This window comes from Apteryx mantelli, chromosome 12 (assembly GCF_036417845.1).
Source record: "Apteryx mantelli isolate bAptMan1 chromosome 12, bAptMan1.hap1, whole genome shotgun sequence".
Lineage (NCBI taxonomy): Eukaryota > Metazoa > Chordata > Aves > Apterygiformes > Apterygidae > Apteryx > Apteryx mantelli.
This window is the reverse complement of record NC_089989.1, coordinates 13,256,160-13,269,976: the sequence shown is the minus strand read 5'-3', so window position 1 is coordinate 13,269,976 and position 13,817 is coordinate 13,256,160. Positions and strand designations below refer to the sequence as shown.

Genomic DNA, 13,817 nt, shown 5'->3' with positions numbered 1-13,817 from the left:
TTCATGCCGTTCTGGAAGGCGCTGAGATGAGGGCGATAAAGGAAGAGCAGAAGGGAGTTAAACGGCGGCTTAACAGGAACAGCTCTCAGAAGCTGAGGCAGTCAGAACAAACAGCCCTGGGCACGCGCAGCCCGCTGGGTTTCAGCTCTTCGGTGTCCGTGTTGTCACCAGCCCTGTTCCTTAGCGGTGGAGGAGGTGCACCCTTCGCTTGGCTCTGGCTGGGGGATGGGAGAAGTTTGGCACACAGACGTGCAGGCTTCCCTGGGGCCACGGTGCCAGCCAGCAGGACCTGCCTGACCATGGAGGCAGCCAGCGGGAACCCTGTTCCTGGCAGGAGGTCCCCCACGAGTGGCTTCAACTAACACGACCATAGGCCTGCCTAGATGGAGCAATAACACCCTCAGCTCTGACCACCTGAGGCAGTCTGATTTTTCCCGCATAAGTAATGTGCTACTTGTGACATTGAGGTCGAAGCGTGGACCGACAGAGACCTGGTGGCGCTGCATGCATGAGCTGTGCGTGCGTGCATGGGCCGTGCAGCATGTCTGCTCTGTGTGCAGCCGTTCCTCTTGTCTTGCTGCCTTGACTCAGCCGAACCAGCTCCTCAGGCTGGATCATGGTCTGGAGCTTTGCCTTTGGTGCTGGGTCGCCTTCCTCACTGCGCTCCCACTCTTTGCTCTGAGCAGATGCGTTAGGTCCATCGTCCTGTTCCTGCTGTGCCTCTAGCTGGAGTGGCAGTGCTGCAGCCTGCCACTGCTCACCATCCCATGTCCTCCCTCTGGCTCCTTGGCCTTCCCTCTGCAGGTGCCAGGCTCCTGGAGCAGCACCTCCAGGTGCCGTCAGCAGAGACATGGGGCATTTTGTTGCCATGGCCATATGCCCGAGGGAGGCTTGGGGCACAGGGAGGTGGCTGTTCCTGCTGCTATGCAGGGCTGGCTGGCCTCCTTTCTGCTGCAGTGCATTTGCCGTAATCCTGCTTTATAAATGCAACCTTGGCCTTTGGTCTCCCTGTACAGCTCTCTGGGCTCTGCTCAGCTGCCTCTAAAGTTAAATCCCCTGATCTGACTGAGTCGGGAACATCCAGGGCATATCTATTTGCTGCGTGTGGGCTGTGAAGAGGGATTGAGCAAAGTGGTGGGCCGTTTTCCCTTGGAAAGGCTCTGCGTGAAGAATTGGAGCCGTGCCGGAGGGACCACGGGTGCAGCGGGAGGGAAAGGGCGACCACCGGAGGGGGAATGAGCAGAGGGGAATGGCGAGCAGGGCGGCTGGGATGTGGGAGGGAGATGCGTGGGAAACGAGAGGGACGAAGGAGGAAAGAAGGGAGGAAAGTGTTGGGGTAATTGCAGTGAACTACAAGGAGAGGAGCATCGGTGGATGAACTCTTCTGCTTTGACCCTGGCCCTGGGGGCTCCAAAAGAGATGGAGGCAAGTGGCAGGTCCGAGCGTCCCAGCCGAGTGGTCCTTCTCCTCCTCCTTGCAGCCCACAGAGGCAAAGAGAGAGCGAAAGAGCAGCCCGTCTCGTTCTGCTCTCGCCCTTTCTCCCCGCCGTCCCCGGTCTTGCGATGCTTTCAGAATGGAGGGTGAGCAGCGGGGCCGCGCCAGCCGGCCTGTTTGCCCCCGCCTGCCGGTTCTGAGCCAGTGCTTTCCCTTAATCCCGACCAAGCTGGCACTCCGAGCAGAGCTCATGATGGATCTGCGCGGGTGAGGAGCGAGACGGAGAGAAGCAGCGTGCAGAATAAGAACGAGGCCGAGGTGCAATAAAGCCCACACAGCGCCTCTCCCCCCAAGCTCCCCCTGCAGCCGGCAGCCGTCGGGATCTCGGGAAAACAATCCACTGCAAATCTCTTGCTGGCCTTTTATGACCTGCAGTGTCATTTCAATCCAGTATTTTCAGGCTCTAAATCTCCTATGCTTAGCCCTTGGTGACTTCTTGGGATAGAACTGTGCTCCTTAAAGTGCTGAGGTCGGGAAGTCCCTGCACATTAGTGTGCTGGAAATTTTGCCCCTTCTTTTGGCCTAGCTGGGAGATATTTCAAATCAATGCGTTATTTTTGGTAATTCCTATAATTAGCCTTTTGTTGCTTTTGAACCATGCAGCAGAGCTCTGCTCAGATGTCTGGCACCCCCTGCCCTGCCCTGTGCCACCATGGATGCAGGAGAAGTGCTGAAGGGGAGCAGGAGAACTGGCCCGGAGGGAGATGGGCAAGTCAGCCTGGAAAGCACTGGTCTCTTCTAAGACCGATGCTGGTGCAAGAGGGATCCCGCGTGTCCCAGGAACCGGTAAAAGCAAGGCCCAGCCCTGCTGCCAGCTGGGTTCTTCGTGGGCACCTTTGCCCCGGAATGATGGGCCTGTTTCTGGAGCGTATTTCCCTTTGCTCAGTTCTGGGCCTCCTGGTCCCTCTGTTCCGTGTCTGCAGGGCAGGGCTGGAGTCAGAATCACAAAAAGTGGTGGGTCCAAAGCCCACCTGGGAAGCTTTGGAGGCTGCCTCTCCTTGTTCGTACAAGCAGGCAGGACGAGCGCTGGGTGGACATGAACAGGACCCTTACTGGGACCCTCTGAGCCCAGCGCCATCTCTAGCAGCCTCATTTGGCAGGTGGAGGTTTGGGGTACAGCTGCGGGCTGGGCGACGCTACCTGGCCCTGTGCCACTGGGACGAGCTCCGGGTGAAGGCACCTGGCCCTGGGCTCTGCGGTCCTTCAGGGTGTCCTTCCCTTCCCCACTTCGTTATCGTGCTGGGGAGGCAGCTCCTTGCCCCAGCGCTGGAGGTGCTGAGCGAGGCCAGGGCAGTGCGGCTCCCCGGCGCGGCCGCCTCCCGGGCATCTCGCAGTCTCTGCACGCAGCACACCTTGAGATGGACTGATTGATCTGTAACACTTTAAAAATAATGGTTTAGTCATTATTAAGGATTAGAAATAATCCTTGAGCTATATTGATCACGATAACATTATTCATGATGAACTCATTTGGCATTAATGTGGAGCAGCATGTGGCTCTTGGCAGACCAGTCGCTTTCTCCGAGGGGAAGGGCGTAAGGGGCACGCATTGGCGCGGCAGGTTGCCTGGGCACCTTCCTGCCCCGAGACTGCTTCAGGTCCTGCTGGGGAGTAAAGCTGTCCGAAATAGCCCTGCAGGGCTGAGCAGCGCCGGGCTGGGCTGTGGAGCTGGATGGGGCTCCAGGCCTGGAATGAGCCATGGCAGAGCGGCAGAAGGGACACGCTGTCGGGGTAGCAGCATCACCAGCAGGTTGGGGCCAGTGTGAACATGGAAATTGGGGTGAGAACGGAAATACCAGAGCTGACGTGCTGGCAGAGGCTGGGGCGAAGCTGCAGGAGGCTGCGGGATGGGCACTGCTGGGGCTGTCCCAAGCCGTCGGTCTTCGATCGAACCCGTCCTCCTTTTCCAGGCCTGGAGAACGTGGAATTGTGTGGGAGGGAGTTATGGAGCAGATGGGACTGTGTGGGTCAGGCTGAGGGTTTCCTGCCCTATGTCCTGTCTCTGACAGCAGTCAGTAAAGGGAAAGCCTGTAAGGTCAGGACATCCTGTGAACTTCCTGAGCTGCTGGCAGCTGTAGTGAGGAGCTTCCTAACCTAGAGGTTGCATCCCCACTTTCATGTTTAATAGGACCATGTGGATTTGCCAAAGCCATTCATACCTCATTCTACATAACATCTTGCACCTCCTTCCTTTCTGCTTCAAACCTGCTCCTTAAGAGTTTTATTTGAGGTCTTCTGCTTATTGTGCTATGAAAAGTTGCAAATAATCATGTCCTGTATTCCCTCTTTGTGCCAGCTGTGATTTCATAGCTCCCCAGCATATCCTTCTCTGTTTGTTTTTCCATGTTAGAGCTCTCATTTAGCTAGTCCTTGCTTGGAGGGCAGCAATATTTTCACTTGACCTTGTTTTTTTCCTACTCCAGCTATCAGCCATCCTTTCTGTGCCAATAGCTTGTCTCTGGACAGGGTCTAAGCTTTCCCGGGGAGGCAGTTTGTGACAGGCAGTCCTCTCCCAGCCTGCAGCGGCTCTTCAGAGCAGGCTCTGCCCTCCGGCAGTTTTTACTACTCTCATGGCAGGTTCTTGCAGAATGGTGAACCATGAACAGCTACAGCTTCTCATAGCAGGTTGGTCCTTTCAGATCATCACGGGTGTATTTCCTAGGAATTTAATTGGATATTGTCCTGTTCTTGTACAAAAACAAAGCAAACTGCCCAGTGGGGCTTTCCGTGCCATTTATCCATCTACACGTTCTGCCGTGGTCCCCTACCTGCGGCCGGGAGGGTCCATTGGGGTGGACAACTCCAGCTCTGTGCTGTTACCCACCACCGGGTCCCCTTGCCCACCAGCCCCTGATCCACCAGACCAGGCAGGGCCTGGGGGGCCGTAGGGGGGCAAGAAACCCTCCCTTCTGCCAGCAGCCAGACACGCGATGTGACTGCTCCCAGACGAGCTTTCTGGGGTCTTCTCTAGTAGTTCTGCATGTTTGCACTCTGAGAGAGAGGAGTTTCATCCTCCACCTTGCTACAGCTGGATTTTCTGCTGAAGTTGGGGGCTCTTTAGGAAGCATGGGATGAGCGCAGTTAGAGCAACGTGGCCCTGTGTGTGGATGGAGGCATGACTTGGAGCCCGCTGTCACGGCCAGCACTGCTGCATGTCCTTCGCAGCAGGGAAAACCATTATGATGTTTGCAGACCATCAAAACTATAAACATTAAATTTTTAATGTTGGCCATTATACAATCTAATAAATTTAATAGTGTAAGCTGGCCGTGGATAAATGTGTGCTGGAAATGGGAAGATTTCTGGCCACAAGAGCAACAGGGCTGTAGAACAGCCTCCCAACAGGAGCAACAGGGCAAAAAAACCTGCAGAAGTTTGAGTAGCGGTTGGGTGATTTGTGGGAAGGTTTATAAATGTGGCTGTGACTGCCGGGGCTCAGTGGCTGTAGCGGCCTTTCCAGGGCTGTGCTCCCACGATAGCTGTATTTCAGCGGGGGCAAACCCCTGCAGCAGCGAGCTTGGCATTTTGGAGTCTCGAGCCTTTATCACAACAGTTGTTGTTTTTCTTAAAACCCCCAGCATGGGAGCTGCGCAATTCCGCCAGGATTCATGCGAGTCGTTTCCCTGCCCTCCACGCAGGCTGCCTCCAGCCTCTTGGCCCATTGGGCTCTCGTCCTCTTGCTGTGGCCTTGCAAACTCCTGGGGGCAGGAATAAGTTCCTTGCGGCTTGTGTATGCAGCATCCAGCACACTAACGCTTTTGTGGAGCTTCTTGATAGTTGCGTGGCCTGGACAGTAGACCAGTGCTTAGTTAGCAATCCCCAAAAAGATGGCATGAGCCACATGCCCTTGCTTTGGCCGTGAAGGGTGTTTCTTTTCCACTCTTGGGTACATTTTGGCTCAGATGAGCCCAGGTTTTCCTCCTTCACCATCATCTGCATCCTACAGAAGTGCAGAGAGGAGTCAGAAGCCCAGGCTGATAGTACCCCGCTAGCGTCCTGCCTGCTGGTTGTTGCCTCCAGCGGTCAGCGAGAGCGTCGCAGCCCCGGCCAGGGGGCACTGGGAGGACATCCATCGCTTCTCAGCAAGTGTGTGACAGCGAGAGTATTTCCCTGCCAGGGTGCCCGGCCGGAGGACCTGACTCCTGTGCACAGCATTAGCATTCGCAGGACTGCCTGCGCTCCAAGCACGGCTCCCATTAACTTCAGCTCGGCACTTAGTGCTTTGTCAAATCACACCTCAGGGTTTCAAGCTGGATATTCAGAAAATGAGGAACAGGGAATTAAGGAGAGATTGTGAGAAGTCTGTGTTAAGTGATTTGTCCAGCATCACAGAAATTCGGGGAGAGAGGAGGGGAGAAAATCCTGTTTTCCGTAGCGATATTTATTTGCTTCATGATTGTTCCTTCTCCCGCTGCAGTCCCCACCTCGGTTGCTGCGTACTCATTGCTCGCAGCCCGCACGGGCACCCAGGAACGTCCGGAGAGCCGCAGGGCCCTCTGGAAGGACACTCATGGCACCCCTCGCGTGGCAGAAACGAGGACCGGGTTCGGAGGCGGTTGTCTCCGGAGGTGGGTGTCCAGCAGCACCCGGCAGGGCCATGCACCCCGGCACGCTGCCCAGCTGCAGCTCACCCCTGCCCTGCTCCCCAGCCGGAGCGGGCTCCCCGTAACTGGAACGTGCCATTTAACCGAAAAGAACATCTGTTTTTTTTTCTTTTTTTTAACCAAAGTTTTGTCCAGATCGACTTTGATAAATTGACATTTACCAGAGGAAAAATATATTCCGTTGAAGTGGCTTTACCGGCTCCAGCAGTCACTTATTGCACCATTTGCAACACTCCAGGCACTTCACACAAGGCAATGAATAGTTAAAGATGTCCATAAATCTTACCAGGGCCCATAATAAACAAACATGCTCTTATCAAGTATAGAAAAATGCATATTTCATCACTGCTGCCTTAAATGTGATTCAGAATAAATGCTCTCCTTTAATCAGCCATCTCAATATATAAACAGAGCTCCAAAGCTTCTGGGAATGAGATGCAGAATTTGGGCCGCTGCTTTTATAATTGGATCTGTTCAGGCCAGCTGGACGTCGCGGAGGCAGGAGTAGAGCAGTGCGCCGCGCATTAGCCCTGACCACACCACACACGAGCCCCCCCACAGAATTGCACTGAAAATTCACAATTACTTAGCTGTTCTTTTCAGCCGCGTATTGTCTCTAATCCTTTTCTCTCGGCAACCAGAATGGTAAGTATTTTACTTCAGCATTCAGTTGATAGCTTACTGATCTTTCCCCTTGGATACTAGCCGTTGAAAGAAAGTACTTTGATTTTGAAATCAAGATAAAAGGAAAGATTAAACGAGAAAGTTTCTACAAGTCTACGCTGAGATTATATTGTGATGGAATATGCATTTCCTTACATCTGATAAGAATAAACTGTGTTCGCTTTGTCGGTAGGGTAAGATTTATGAGGTCTTGCGCTGCTTGTTGCCTTACTTTCAAGTACCTGCGCTTTGCGGTGGTGCTCTCCATCACACAGCGCTTTCCGTCCTGGCCCTGGTGCCTCCGTGTTGCTGGTGTTGGGTGCTGCCACGTGCGCCCCGTTTCGTTGCCGGAGCCGCCCTCTGCGTGCGTTGCGGGCAGAGGGGGGCACGGGGGGGCCGCGCGTGGCTCTGCGTGTGCAGGGCAGGGGCACCACGAAGCCTTTGGGCTTCATTTTTGGGGATCCGGCTCTCCAGTTCCTTGGGGAGGACACGGTTGGTACTTCTTGTGTCCTCTGAGAAACCCCGCTTGCTGCGTCACCCGGAGCAGCGATCGCTGGCCACTCTCACGCCGCGTGTGCCGCAGCCGCTTGGAGGAGCTGAACCGTTTTGCATCCCTGTGGGCTTCCAGGAGTGCCGGAGGAATTGATAACAGCGGGGTATGAATGTTTCTGTATCAGAGCACGATCTCTGTTGCCCTGGGCCCTGCTGCGACCGCTTGGGATTTTGCACCAGCAAACGTGACGGTTGCAGGCGTCCGTAGTTGCAGCGTGGCCTTGGTGCGTGGCAGGAGTCCTGGCTGAATTTTTGCCCTCTTGCAGCAGAGTCGTAGCAGCAACACGTGCGACTCTCCCCAGAGCTCCTGGCAGGGTCTCCTGAGCTCCTCGGCTCGCGCGTGTGTGCTGTGGCTATCGAACATTGTTACCAAGCCCTGGCCAGAAGTGCTATAAAACCCATGTGGGAGACAGGAAAAGGTAGGGGAAAGGGACCCTTCATAGCACATGCTGCCCCATGAAGACTTTTGCTCTTCCTGCCACTATCACTGGGTTTTTTCGGAGCTGTTGAGACCCCAGTTGAGGTGCAGCACGCCGTGTTACAGCACGAAGGCTGGGTGTGCAATAGCAGAGGGAGTCATAGGTGCGTCTGCGCTGCGCTCCCCAAGCGGGCCGTGCTTTGGGCTTGTCTTGCTCCCCGTTGGCCCAGGAGGTCACCAAGCTGTTGGTCAGGTGGCTATCGCCAGCCTGCAGTGCAAAGGCTGGTGCGCATCCCCAGCGCTTGTCTTTGAATTGGGCAGAACGGGCAAGATCCTGCAAATTTCCAAGCTCCCAAGAGGAGACCGGGGCCACACTCCTCCATGAGCAGGGCAGGAGTTTGGGAGGGCAAAATTAACCTTGTCTGATTAGCGACCGTGTTTGAAACATTGCTGACAAGGCATACGGAGAGTGCTGGCAGAGGCGTTAAAGCCAGCACGATTACCGTGAGCACCGTTACACCTGATTTTGTGTATTAACACAATGAATTATTAATGCCAGGATCTTCCTGCTTCCTGCGGACTTGGGTCTGGCTTGGCTGCTGCTGTCGGTGAGCTCAGGGCCTTTGTGGGGTTTGCAGGGAGGTCTTCAAGTCACAGGCTGGCTTCTCTCCTGTAGGTCCTGGTTGTTCACAGGAGGGTGAGGTCTTGGTCCCATTCCCCATCCCAGTGCTACTTATCCTGTGGGTTCATGGCTTGGGAAGACCCTCAAGGGGGCAGGCCCCAGCCCCTCCAGTGAAACCGCATGTCTGGTTAGCTGGGAGGTAGCCAGGGGAAGGACAACGGGCCCCTCTGGGCTGCCGCGGTCGCTGCTGCCTGGCTTTGGTTGAGGGACAGGAGGGAACGGTCGGCTGTGTTTATCTTGCTCTGGCTTTCATTCACTTAGCAATGCAGAACTGGTGCTTGTTGCCTATCCGCCGGGCTTGCGGCAAGGCGAACGGCCAGGCGGATGCCCGGAAGGGTTAATCGGGGCCGGGCAGAGGCCCTTGCCGCTGGGCCCTCAAGCTGAACAAGCGTTTTGGAAGGGCCCTGACCTCCCTTCCGGAGGGCCTCTCACCAGTCCGGCCACAGCCAGGTGCATCCAGACTGTCAGCACAGGGGACCTGAGCTCAGTTCTTGCCCCACGAGCAAATGAGAGCCTGACCGGCTCTACTGCTAGACGTGGCAGCAGCTGAGCTGAGATAGCTTAGACCCAATTGAGTTCAAGTGGCAGCAATCCCTCTGGAGATGCTTGCTTGCTTGCTCTGGGAAAGGCGGAGGCAAGCAAACAGAAATCCCAGCCCCGTGTGCCCAGTAAATGCATTCCCAGGCCTTGCTCCCCTACGTGTGGGTCAGCAGCAGAGTTTGTTCTTTCTCCCTGCCCTCTCAGCCTGTGTGGCAAAGAGGAGAGGGCTTTTAACAGCTCCTGGAGGTGGGAAAGGGCTCGAGGGTACCTGGGGGTCTCATTCCCTTGATGGGTTTAGCAAATGCACCGTGGTATCCAGACAACAGCCTGGCTGTGCGTTACACACCCTGGAGATGGACCCATTGCGGCAGCCACTGAATATCCCGGCTTTCCCACTCACATTATGGACACGCTGCTAATGCTGGGGTTCCCCCAGCGTTTGCTGGTGCCCCGGTGCCAGGGAACCTGCTTGCCTGGGAAGAGATGGGAGAGAAGTGGGCAAGGTCCATCTTGTGTTGGAGTACAGCGCGTTCCCTGGGCTCACCCTTGCTCTCTTGCTTTCTTTGCAGAGACTGGCCACCGCGGCGGAGAAGTTCCAGAAGGCTCACCACTGGCAGGACAACATCAGGGTAAGGTTCCGGGCGCTCGCCCACGCTCTTGAGTCCCTCCAAGCTGAATTCTCTCCTGGGAGCTGCCCAGAGCATTTAACTTGCTGGGACACTGTGGTTTGAGGTTGCTCCCTGGCACAGTGATAAGTTCCTTGTCCCTTCGCTACTCCCCGTCCTCTGGCTGTTCCTTCCCTCCTCGTCCACTTGCTTTGCTCCCTCGCTGTGTGATTCCGAAAGCAAGCGTTGTCCATGACGCGCGGTGTGTCTCGGAGTTGGCACGTGCGCCCTACTCCCTGTCTCCCTGGCCCCACGGACTGCCGGCCCTAAGGAAAGCGAATAAAGCAATTTTAAGCTTGTTTCCAGCATCGCCTCTGTCTGTGCATGCTGTAATAAGAGCAGGCAGAAGACAGAAAGTGAAGGTCGAGCTAGTGGTTAAACACTTTGGGTTTGAGCTCCGGGAAGAGAGTTTTACATTCTGGCCGTCTTCGGAGACAGGTCACCCGGCTGGCTCTCGGGAGAGCCGTGTTTGGTGCAGAGCGGGGCCTCGTGTTTGGTGACGACAGCAGGCGCGCGCTCACGCGCTAGCGCTGTCCGTGGCACCTGACAGCAATTCCAATCGGTGTCGTTTGGGGGGGAAAGAGTAATCTCAGCTTGGAGAGGGAAGATGTTGTTTTAATGATTGCATTTGACTTTGTAATTATGGCAGTGATAACGCTCAGCAGGAATCTGAAGTATTCTGCCTGGAAATGCTCTCAAATTATAACAATAATACAAAAGGAAGGAAAGATTGTTTTCCTTCCAGTGCAAATGGAGTCTACAGTAAAAAAAACCCTCCCGCGAGACCCAGCCCTTTCTGGATGCCAGGCCAGCTCCTGCCCCTTGTGTAGGGAACCCCCCAAGTCATCCGGCAGCCCTGAGGGGGCCAGCCCAGAGAAAGCCCTGCTGCCTGCCAGAAGTTCATTTGTGCTGTCTTTGAGGCAGTATTTCTGTCTGCAGATGTGATCTTCTCAGGGTGGATCTACAGTGCAGGTAGCTCGGTAAGCACAAATTTTCACAGTCCCCTCTGCTGAAACCCGTCATGGGCAACAGCCGTCTTACCCACTCTCCTCTGCCCTTGCTAGGTCATGTTCTCCTGGCATCCAAGCATGGTTTGCAGGTTGACCAAACCCGCATAAGAGGTGCTATTCCTGTTCCTGGGGACAGCGTGTTGAGTGACCACATGCAAATCCATTGCCTTGCCTCATTCCTCCCCTGCAGAGAATATTCTTCCTTTTGGAGAGGACAGTCTGTGTGGTGAGCCCTGTGCTTGCTAGCCGATGGCGTTGGACTGGAGGAAGAACTTCCATTTCCTTTATTTTGCAAAGGGACAGGGGCTGATTTCTGAATATTGCTGTGGCCTGTCATAGCTTTGCGTCTGCGTATACTTCTGCTAGGTCCACAAAGAAAGCGAACTTGGCCATTTTGCAGTATTTGGCCAGCAAATGAGAATGTGTGTTTAGAAGAAGTCTCCACTGGGGAGACAAACTGGGCTTGCAAACACAAACAGAGGTGGAAAGAGAAGTTGCAGAGGAGAAGAGATTAGGACTCAAAGCTAAATCCTGCTCTTACAGACCCTCCTGCCTTTTGTGTTGTTAAGAGCAAGATTTAGTCTGGAGGGGAAGATGAAGGAAAAGCAGAAGAGAAGGCAAGGTGTCAAGAAAAGCTGTTTGGCTTTTGCTTGCCACGTGGCCAGCTTGTGATGGACCCTTGTGGCCAGTTCTCTTCACACCAGGAGTTGTGTCCTGCAAACACTTGAAAATTCTGACTTTCTGGGAGCCTTTTGGGAGAGAGTCTCATTAGTCGGGTGGAACGCATTGGATTAGCATGTAATCGCTGGGTTCATGCCAGGCCGGATGGATGAGCAGAGTCCTTGGCTTAGCTGCTCAGCAGAGCCACAGACAGCAGAGCATAGTGAGCAACTGGTGGCAGGACCGTGGGAGACCAGCTCAGAGAAATCGGCAGAGGATCAGGACAGCAGCAGGCACAAAGAAAGGAAGACAAAAGTTAAACTGGACAGTATTAGGCAGCTGGAGGGGCAGCCACATGCAATATTGTTCGCCTGGTCTTTATTAGCAGAAACATCTCCGCTCCCAAAAGGTGAGGTGTCCCCACTGGCTGTCCTGTTCAGGAGACAAAGTCATCAGTGCTAATAGTCCCCAAGACCTTTCTGCAAGAAGGTCTTGCTGAATTACTGTCACTTCTTTTCTGAAGACCCGTGGAGGAGACATTAAGAGGATAACAAGGTGTGCGTAGCAGACAGATTGTGTGCACGGGAGGATGCAAAACACTGGTTGCCTCACCAAGGCCTGCAGTGACTCCTATTTTTGTTCTTGCTGCAGCTTTATCCCTCACTTGCTATGTCTCCAGGGAAAGCACCAGCCAAGGCTGAATTCTCCTCTTGCTAACTTCTGATCTCTGTCCCAGTCATTCCCCAACACCCTTCACTGTGGCGGGCGGTGGTGACCTGCAGGGTGAGTAGACCCCTGGGGTCAGGGCCGCCCAGGTGAGCCTGCAGGCTGTGGCCCTGAGTGGCTTCATGAGAGCCACGGCCAAGTGCATCTGCCTACAGGTTCTCACCTCCTTCCATAATGTCAGGGCCTGATTTGTATGTCCTCAGGGGTCAGCAGTCCCACAGAGCTCAGTGGGACCAGGAGCTGTGGAAGAAAATCTCCCCTGGGCCTTCGGATACATTAACTGCATTGTTTGCACCTGGGTTTTAGCCCAGATTTCCTCCCATCTTACAGAGAAACATCTGACTTGAATTCAAGATGCTTCAGTTTAGTCTCGGTGGATACTCTGCTTTTGCATTTGCCATTTTATGCGTTTTCTTTGGTGCCATTTGACTAGAAGTCTGGTTTTGCACTGGCTCCTTGTTTATCCCCCAGAAATAAAGCCCAGTAAATTCCTGATGGCAGAAGCTGTGGTTCGGCAGCTGAATCACAGAACCACAGAATGGTTGAGGTTGGAAGGGACCTCTGGAGATCATCTACTCCAACCCCCCTGCCCAAGCAGGGTCACCTAGAGCGCGTTGCCCAGGAAGCCAGTTCCCCATGTTTTGCGCTGTCTGCTGCAGCCTAGGGAGGGTGCAGGTTCTGATTCTGCAGGTCGGGCCCATCACTCCAGGAGTCTGCTCCCTCGCTTTCTTTGAAACAGTCACCCATTCACTTCTTTTCAGGTTGTTTTCTCATTATGTCCAATTCTTCCACGTGTCTAGATTTTGTTAGTTTACTGGCAGCATGTGTTTTGGAGAGGGCAAACCATTCTGGAGGGAGTCTGGTGGATGGGCCATGCCGGCTGAAGGTACTTCATGTTCCTCCTTTCAACTCTTTCTGCCTGGTCGCAACAGAAGGAAATAATAATGAAACATCTGGAGCACATGGAGCCCAGCACCTGGCTCCTCTGCAGCTGGTCCAGGGAGCACCCAGCTACCGCATGCACGAGGCATTGGAGCATCCCGTGAGCTGAGCGAAGATTGTCTGGGGAGAAGCCTTGTTCCCAGAAGAGGCATTAGGGAAAACAGGTTTTTGTAATCTTTCGGCAACGCTGCATCAGAGAGACCTGGGGACGCTGGTGTGCCACAAGGTGCCTGCTGCCCACCCCCAGGCTAGCCGTGGGGAGAGCAACGCAGGGAAATGGTGCATCAAGGACAACGGGAGCCTGAGCCACCCGCTCCGCACGCAGGAGCTGCTGCTCAGCAGTGCCCACCAGAGCCATGCTGACCAGCCACACCGCACCACTGCCTTCGCCTCCTTCTCCTGTCGCTGCTGCACAGCGCGGACCGGGGACCACGGGAGAGGCTGATTTTTTTCTTAGCAGAAGCATATACTTGCTACTTGGTATGCACAGGGTCACTGGTTAATCAGGCACTGTCTTTGACTCGCTCCGGCAGAGATGCCCAGCTGGCAGCGTGAAGCAGCTGGGGATGAGTCCTGAAGCTTGGTCCTTCCTCGCTGGCTCGGATCTGTTCATCTCTGGACCTATCCTGCCCTCTAGGCTGCGTGCGGGTCCTCGCTGCAGTGTTTTCTTTCTGTTCCCGTACCAGGCTGTAGAGCTCCAAAAGAAACGTCGTGACGCAGCGCTCACCTAAGTAAGCGTGTCTCATGCTGTCAGAGTGCTCTCCTTGCACCGTGTGGCCCAGGAGGTGGTTCACAGGTGCGACAGCACCCTGGGGGAGACCTCACATGCCTCGGGTGTTTGAAGAGCAGGTAGCTAACTTG

General features: G+C 54.7%; 1 protein-coding gene across 2 annotated transcripts in view; it reads left to right on the top strand.

The window, feature by feature from the left end:
* Positions 1 to 13,817, top strand: part of CACNA2D2 (calcium voltage-gated channel auxiliary subunit alpha2delta 2) — a 273,384-nt gene that overhangs the window by 197,368 nt on the left and 62,199 nt on the right. For both annotated transcript variants that reach the window (XM_067303266.1, XM_067303267.1), the window contains one exon: positions 9,523 to 9,582. In XM_067303266.1, coding sequence (XP_067159367.1) covers positions 9,523 to 9,582 — 60 coding nt within the window. The remainder of the gene's footprint in view (positions 1 to 9,522; positions 9,583 to 13,817) is intronic.